Below are 8,091 nucleotides of genomic sequence, written 5' to 3'. Positions count from 1 at the left end.
TCCGTGCTGTACCACCACGACTCAGGTTACTTCACGTCATATATTCTGGAAGATGCCGATATCATAGAGTTTGTTTCAATCTTAGTGTCGTTCCACTTGCTAAATTTACTCGTATATGTATTGACTAATGCTTAATTTGACCTAGAAGTGTGGCAGCTTGGGCTAGTTGATATGGCATGACGATAGTTATAGCACGAGAACAGAACGACGACACAGAGACAAGGACACAAAGGACACGAGCATTACATTCCGGATATGTGCCGATGAGGCACATATCCGGAATGTAGGTTCGGTCTCTTTCTCGGGTAAGTTGATTTTTTATCTATCTTAAGTAATTTTCATTTGTGGTGTAAGTACTAAACTATGCTTGAATATATATGCAAGTAATGTTCCCTATACTTTCCTTGACTTCATTGTCCACTGGTTTCACTAGGTTGTGCATATGGCGGAGAAAACGAGCCCCCGATACACCCCACCCTTCAATCATCTACTTTTTTTTTTTTTGATCCGAACATGCAGTGGCATATGCGTATTAGACTGGTAGCCGTAATTGAGTGTAAAGCCAAAAGTTATGAATATTTTTTATGTCTTGAAATCATCAATTGGATTCTTTGTTTTAATGCAAAGCATTTCTTAGCGAACTTCGGCGACTTTGAGCGTATCTATCTATCTATCTATCTATCTATCTATCTATCTATCTATCTATCTATCTATCTATCTATCTATCTATCTATCTATCTATCTAGCCGCCTACGACTTTTAGCTCTCCAGGCCGCTTCGATAATGGTATCAATACCAAACTTGGTATGGCATAACATGACTCTATGAAGAACATATTTGAATAGTCCTAACATGAAAATCATGCAAAGTATGTCATGAATGACGTGATTTACATTTCACGGCCCTGCAGCTCTTACGGTGGTTTTCTTCACATGGCATGTTGAGAAACTGGTATGGTATGGCATGATTGCATGGCGAACACAAGCGACAGACCCTAACATAAAATCATGACATGCGTGTCATGTAACAACATGACTACATGCGACGCTCATGATGCGCTCGCGGCCGTTTCGCTAGCGTCACATATACCAAATGTGGTACTACAGTACGTAAATGGATGACGAAGGTATGTGACTGGTGCAAACATGATAATAATGAGATACGTGTCATGTAACAACATGACTACATGCCACGCTCATAACGCGCTCACGGCTGTTTCTCTAGCTTCACATATGCCAAATATGCCAAATTGGGTATTACGTGACGTCAGTGGATGACGAAGGTGTGTGACTGGTGCAAACATGACATTCATGAGATGCGTGTCATGTGACAACATGAGAAGATGCCACTGTCAAGGTGCCAATACACTTCGACGTGACAGCTGGGCGCGTGTGCTCGTCGGCGTTCATATCGTCACGTCACACCGGCGTTGCCGCGCCAGGCGCCGATCCTGCCATCTACTCGCAGGTGCTCGCCGCGCTGCGTTGCCTTGACGCGTCGGGTAACGCATTGGCGCTAAATGCAGCAAGTCTCATTTCGTTCCGGTTGCCATCGGGCCGTGCCGACGGACTCTGGTCGCGCCGGTCGCACCTGGCGTCTGGCTACAGAGAGCTCGCGTGTTGCCAACGTAGCGTCGCTGTGCCCAGCATGCGCGCGCGTCAACGCTACATTGGAGTATATTAGGCCCTGCATGATGTGCTGGCGGCCATTTTGCTAGCTCCACATACACCAAATTCGGTATCACGTGACGTGAATAGATTACGAAGGTAAACGACACATCTAAACACGATAATCTTCACACGCGTGTCATGTCAGAACGTGACAGCACACCACGATCATAGCGTGCTCAATGCCGTTTCGCTAGCTCAACATATTCCAAATATTCTATCACGTGACGCGAATAGATGTTGAAGGTGAACGACACATTTAAACATAACAATCATGGCACGGAAGTCATGTACGGCATCATTTACCTCCACCTCGTAACATTGTGCTGATTTTATAGTTACATATCAACATTTCTCATTCGTGCTTCGCACATCATCGATTCCCACTGTACGTGGGATCTGCCAATCTTCTTCGTAACAAAATGGCCCTGTTTTCACATTCTTCCCATGTGTTATTTTACTACGTGATCATGATTTCACCAACTTTAGATTAGGAATACGGAGCGCCAGAAATATTCCCCTAGTTCTTGCGTAGATGTTTCATAACTATAAGTATCGTTGTACCTCGATGTTAAGTAATATGTGTAAAAATACGCTAACGTCTGAAACAATTCCTCAGCCAGATGACGTATTGTTAACTCGCGCCTATAGTGGACCAAATTAAGTACTTTCACTCACTACTTAGATATTATGCTCCGTATATAAATTACACTAGTTAACTTAATGTCAACAAGAAATTTGGCATCAAATTTATTAATTTTTTCTAAGTACACGTATCAATTTTAGCCTCTACACATCGGGAAAGTAACAAATACTCGAGATGGAACCATTATGTCATCACACCTGGTGCCATAGAAGTTTCACAGGTTGGAAGAGGACCTACATAAGAGTGTTAGTTTACCTCCCTAATTGGCCGTTTATTACTTTTTTTCAGGGTTCCAATAGTTGTAGATGGCACGAAGTGGCTCAAGTTCACTGAAAAAGGACAGTACCTGTACATAAGGAATGAAAGCAATGTCCAGAAAAGTCACTTTCTCGAATCTACGTGCAACATTTCGCACGACGTGCTACCTCATTGATAAAAAAGCAAGTAGGTATACTGTATACGCTCTCGGTGTTTTCCCCTTGGTACTGCTAGTGTTGAACTGTTCATAGCTTTGCTAGCAGAAGCATTAGCAAACAATTTTTAATACAGGTCACGTTTCTTACGTGTTTGCCTTGTGGCGTAACTCAGGCTCGGTTTCGTTTATTTGTCGTAAGCATGGAACTCCCGTCTCAGGCGGCCTTCAAAACAACTTGAACGCAAACGTTAATGCCTTTATACGGGCGCTCAAACGAGGGCGTACAGCCATCGTTGCGAGTAGAAAACGATGACATCTGGGTAATTTGGACAAGAAGTTACATGTTAAATCAATTGCGTTCTTTAAACAAACTTCTTTTTTTATTGGTGACCAACCGAAGCTGAGCGTACAAAATCATGCTCTTGGTGCTACGCAGAGTTCTCTAGCTCGTCATCTTTATTGTGTGTTAGACAAAATGTCATCTGACTTTGCTTCAATGTCAAGTTTTAAAACAACCTGTTAGTGGCCTAGTTGGTTCTTGCTGTTTAGTGCACCCTCAATACATTCGATTTCAGGGTGTGCATACGTAACTACACGAAGTGACTGAAGGCTATTAAAAAATTCGGGCTTACGAGAAGGGAATATTCGATTGGAGGACAGAGTAAAAAACACAATATATTCATCTAAAGTGTACGTGCTAAACTTTTGTATGTATAGAAGCTTGCGTTGCCATCAACCGCGGTGGCCTGGTGGTTATGGAGCTCGGCTGCTGGTCCGAAATGTGCGAGTGCGAATGCGGTCACGGCCATCGCATTTCGATGCAAGCGAAGTGCCGGAGGTCCTTGTTCTGGGTGGCGTCAGTTCACGTTATAGAAGACCAAATGGTCTAACTTATCGGGGTCATCCACTACGGCATCTCGCATAGCGGGAATCACTTTGGTATGTTACAACCCGTATACCAAACACAGGATGTCTACGACTAGCCAAATGATCTGTCATGACTCACCCGCTGGATTCCGTGCTGACCGGTTGTGCCCTCGCAATCTGCGACGACAGAGCAGCTCTGGCCGACTGGGCTGGTCCTACGCCACCTCCTGACGCCGGTTTTTGACGACGACGACAGCGCAGCTCTGGCCGACTGGATTAGCCCTACGCCATCTCCTGACGCCGACAAGAGCTCTCGCCAGTGGTGCCCCGTCCTCGGACTCCTGCAACCATGTCCATCTTTCCCGCCTTCTCCTTACTTTCGTCGTTCCCTGTCCCTGTGCCTCGCTCTCTCCTTGCTCTCTCTCTCACTATCACTTTACCTTTTAATCCCTTCTCTACCCACCCCTCGTGAGCTACTGTTCAGGTGTACCTCCCCCTGAGAGACAGTTACGCGACTCACTTTTCTCTTCTTTTTGTTTAAAATCACTTCACTTCCCCCCCATGATCTGTCCTAATACTCACTGAGAGTGAGTTTAATTTATTAATGAGTGCACAATTTTTTAAAGAAACGCTTCTCTGCATCAGCATGTGGGTCCTGTGCGGCGTGTAATATAGCAGTCTCTTGGATGCTTCCTTTGATTCCGCGTGTCTCGTTGAAACGACAGAATACTGATTCTTCCTGCTAGTATGCTCCCTGCTTAACGGCAATGCGTGAATGCGGATTAACGACGCCCTTCGGGAAGGTCCCAGTGATCCATTGCTCGTACAACCACGACGCCACACGCCTCGCAACGAACGGTACCCGGCGTGTGCTTCGACGTCTACGTGGCTGCACTTTGAGAAGAGGCGCCATCGACACCACTTTGCCTGTTCGCATCTTTCAACACCACCCGCTGCGTAACTTTCTCGTCAACTGTTCGCTTCTGGCTCACTGCAAAGAGTTACGTGAAAGGCCTCGAGATCTTCTTTCTACTGCCCGGGATCGGCGCCCCTACTCAGGTTAGAGTTGACTTTTTGGCACTCAAAGACACAAACTCGTATTAGCGAGGCGTATGTGATTATTTAACGGCAACCTGTATTGATAAAAAAACACAGTGGCATGATCAAGGTTCGTGCAAGTGTGTCATGTGTGGGCTGTGAGATGCTTTCAAATAAGTAGAATCGCATTGCACACGTTTAGGCTTGTCATAGTTTTCATGAGTGAATAGTCAAAGATGTTGGCTTGCAGTACGTCATCGTATCGATAATGTACTTCTTAAAGAAAAAAGCTGGATATCTAAGGCACTAATAAGCAACTGATACAGATAAGATATTGAAGTATTGGAGATTATATAGAATCTGCATAAAAGAACAGTGTGCTTCTGCACTGGCAGTGACGATAGAAATTGAATGTCGAAGTGAATGACAATGATGCTGGTGTTACAAATAAATTCTCCGGAAACCCTCGAGGTGGCGGAAGGGTTAACAAAGGCAAAGAAGGCAACCACCCGTTTTGGCAACTAAGTGGATTTTCTTTTTGAGAATTCCTTACAAACTTCTTTGTGGCCTCAGGCTACGAACAGGTGGTACTCCTCTTTTCATTTCTTAAGGATGCTGGCGAATTGCTTAAGAAAACAGGAAGAGGATTCAGATTGCGAGTGCAGTTCACGGGACTTATTAAATTAAAAAGAGAATTTCTGTATGTTTGCGCGCTGAAAATAATTGCCTACTTTCATCGAGAAAAGTGGCATGTTACCTGTGTAGACACTGACCACTTGGCTACGACGACGCTGAGATTTCAATTAATGCAAGATCAATGAAGCGGCGACTTCGGTGACCGAGAAAAAAATATTTACTATGGATAGGCAAGAAGCAGCTCAAGCCCATAGAACGTGCTTGTGAGAGCTTGAGTTTCCAAAAGTTTTTGTTTGGACGAGTTTGTAAGCTTCTCCTTTCGTGCTTTCTTGCAGTGTAACGGCAATGTGGGTTGGACTAGCGTTGTACTTCACTGTGTGCTGTCTGGTGGTCGGAAGCTCGCAAGAGGCGGCTGATGTCGTTCGCACAGCTTGCGGAGACGTCCGAGGAATCATTCGTTCGACAACGACTGGTTCAGTGCTAGCCTTCCTTGGAATACCTTTCGCCGAACCACCAGTCGGCAAACGTCGCTTCAAGAAGCCGATGCCAAAGACTCCCTGGAAAGGCGTGCTGAATGCTACCTCGCTACCACCCATGTGTCCCCAACCTCCCGTTAAGGTAAACAGCCACTTCGACGTAAAAGCGACGGATCCCTTTTCTGAGGACTGTCTCTTTCTTAACGTGTTTAAACCAGTTTCGAAGCACGGCTCCACCCTGAAACACGTCGTCATGTTTGTTCACGGAGGAGCTTTTACATTCGGAGGAATTTACCTCAAGCTTTTCGATGCGTCTGAACTCGCCGTGCGAGGAGACCTTGTTGTCGTCGCCATCGCCTACAGACTGGGGCCGTTCGGGTTCCTGTATCTGGGCACCGAAAAGGCACCTGGCAACATGGGTCTCTACGACCAGCAACTTGCAATGCAGTGGGTCCGAGAGAACGTCCGCTCTTTCGGCGGTGACCCGGATGCCATCACTGCAATGGGTCAAAGTGCAGGGGCCATGTCGTTGGGAATTCACCTGCTGTCGCCCGGTAGCGCCGGTCTCTTCCAACGCGCCTACATGCAGAGTGGAAGCCCATTCGTCAGTGCTTTCTCAAGTAGCCCAGTAGAAGCGAGGAGGAAAACAGACATGCTTGCAAGCTACCTCGACTGCAAGGAACGGAACGATCGAGAGCTCTCGGTTTCGCAAGTTATTAGCTGCTTGCAAGCCAAGCACGTCGATGACATCGTGAAAGGCGCACGAGTTTTCAACGCAGATGGATTGAATGGATTTTTCCCCGTTTTAGGGGGTGATTTCGTGTTGGGAATGACCGACAATGCCCCTGCGCTGGTTCCACACAGTGTAAGCGACGTTCTGGTAAGCATTTGCGCTGCCGAGGGAGACTTCCTTATTGATCATATGCTCAAACTCGCCAATAATATTGACAACATTCAGCTTGTTTCGAAACGATACATGGCACTACTTATCAAGTTATCGCTGGCGAGGTCTATGATTGCGGACACCGAACCCATCTTCGAGCGTTACTTTCGTCTTGCGGCTGCAGACAGTGGTGTCCAAGTCGTTCACGCTGGCTCTGATATCCTAAGAGACTTTTATTTCGGCTGTCCAGCGCGCAGCATTGCCCAATGGCTCTCAGCTTCGAACACGTCTGTGTACTTCCTTCTGTACGATGAGCAACTATCCAACCTCGATTGGCCTGGCTGGGTTCGCGCGACTCACGGAGATGACCTTGCGTTCAGCCTCGGCTCGGCTCTCGTCCTAGACGGTCATCCTTCCGAAGGAAACGTCAGGGCAACTGAAAACCTGATAAACGTCGTCGCGACCTTCAGCCGCTCTGGGTAAGAAAGTTGCATCTAACGGTGTCGCATTCCAGATTTCAATACTGTGCATTTATTGCTATTTACAGAGTACCGAAGGTCTTGGATGGTACCGTATGGCCAAAATTTGATGAAGAGGGAAAGTATCTGCACATACGGAACGGAAGCAGTGTCCAGGGAAAGGATTTCCTCGAATCTACTTGTGAATTTTGGCGCAGCATCGTACCTAATGAATAAAAATTAGGGGACCTTAAAGCTTCGACTTCAGGAGTTGAACGCGATGTCGACATCTCGTTCCTAGTGAGTACTTCAAACACTTGTTGCATGAAACCTTTTCGAATTTGCTATGCACCCACTACGTGGTCTTAATGGAATAGGCGCAATGGCGTGTGTGCCTTTTGTAGTGGGGTACCAGCTTTCAAGCACGGAGCCATTATGATAATCACATATTCTGATGCCCGTTTGCAATAACAGCTTGTACCACGCATTATTACTGCAATATTTCTTGTCGCATTGTGAAGCATCTATACAGGACGCGTGTGTTTATGAAGCATGAAAGCTACTTTCCCTGAATTTTCAAACAGTGGAAGTTCTTTTCCCTGTATTCACAAGCAGGGGCGTGTCCTTGTGATAAAACATCCGTTTGCCACGCAAAGAGTGTGATCCCCACTCGGACCCCAACAACCCTGATTCAGGCCCCACCTTGCTGCAGGGTTATTATCTTTTATTTATTTTATTTGCATCGTTCTGAACTTTTCGGTCATGCATAAGATGATTATCCGCTCACAACCAACAACGCCGACACTGACGCCGACACCAAAACTTCAGCAAAACGAGCTGTTTAACGCTATCACGTTAAAAACCAATGCAGTACGTAAATGTTCCCGGTTTCCTCTTTTGTAATACGAACGGGCGATCGGGCTTACTTAATGAACCGGGCTAACTTGGTAACTGCGAAAAAATTTTGGCAGTAAAACTTTGTGATTCGCTTATCTTTGTCACCAC

General features: G+C 46.1%; 1 protein-coding gene across 1 annotated transcript in view; it reads left to right on the top strand.

The window, feature by feature from the left end:
- Positions 1–3,089: 3,089 nt before the first annotated feature.
- Positions 3,090–8,091, top strand: part of LOC119171695 (uncharacterized) — a 13,229-nt gene continuing 8,227 nt past the window's right edge. Inside the window, exons 1-2 of the mRNA XM_075892064.1 lie at positions 3,090–7,107; positions 7,176–7,320. Coding sequence (XP_075748179.1) covers positions 5,615–7,107; positions 7,176–7,320 — 1,638 coding nt within the window. The 5' untranslated portion in view covers positions 3,090–5,614. The remainder of the gene's footprint in view (positions 7,108–7,175; positions 7,321–8,091) is intronic.

Source organism: Rhipicephalus microplus, chromosome 4 (assembly GCF_043290135.1).
Source record: "Rhipicephalus microplus isolate Deutch F79 chromosome 4, USDA_Rmic, whole genome shotgun sequence".
Lineage (NCBI taxonomy): Eukaryota > Metazoa > Arthropoda > Arachnida > Ixodida > Ixodidae > Rhipicephalus > Rhipicephalus microplus.
This window is presented reverse-complemented; position numbering and strand designations above follow the sequence as displayed.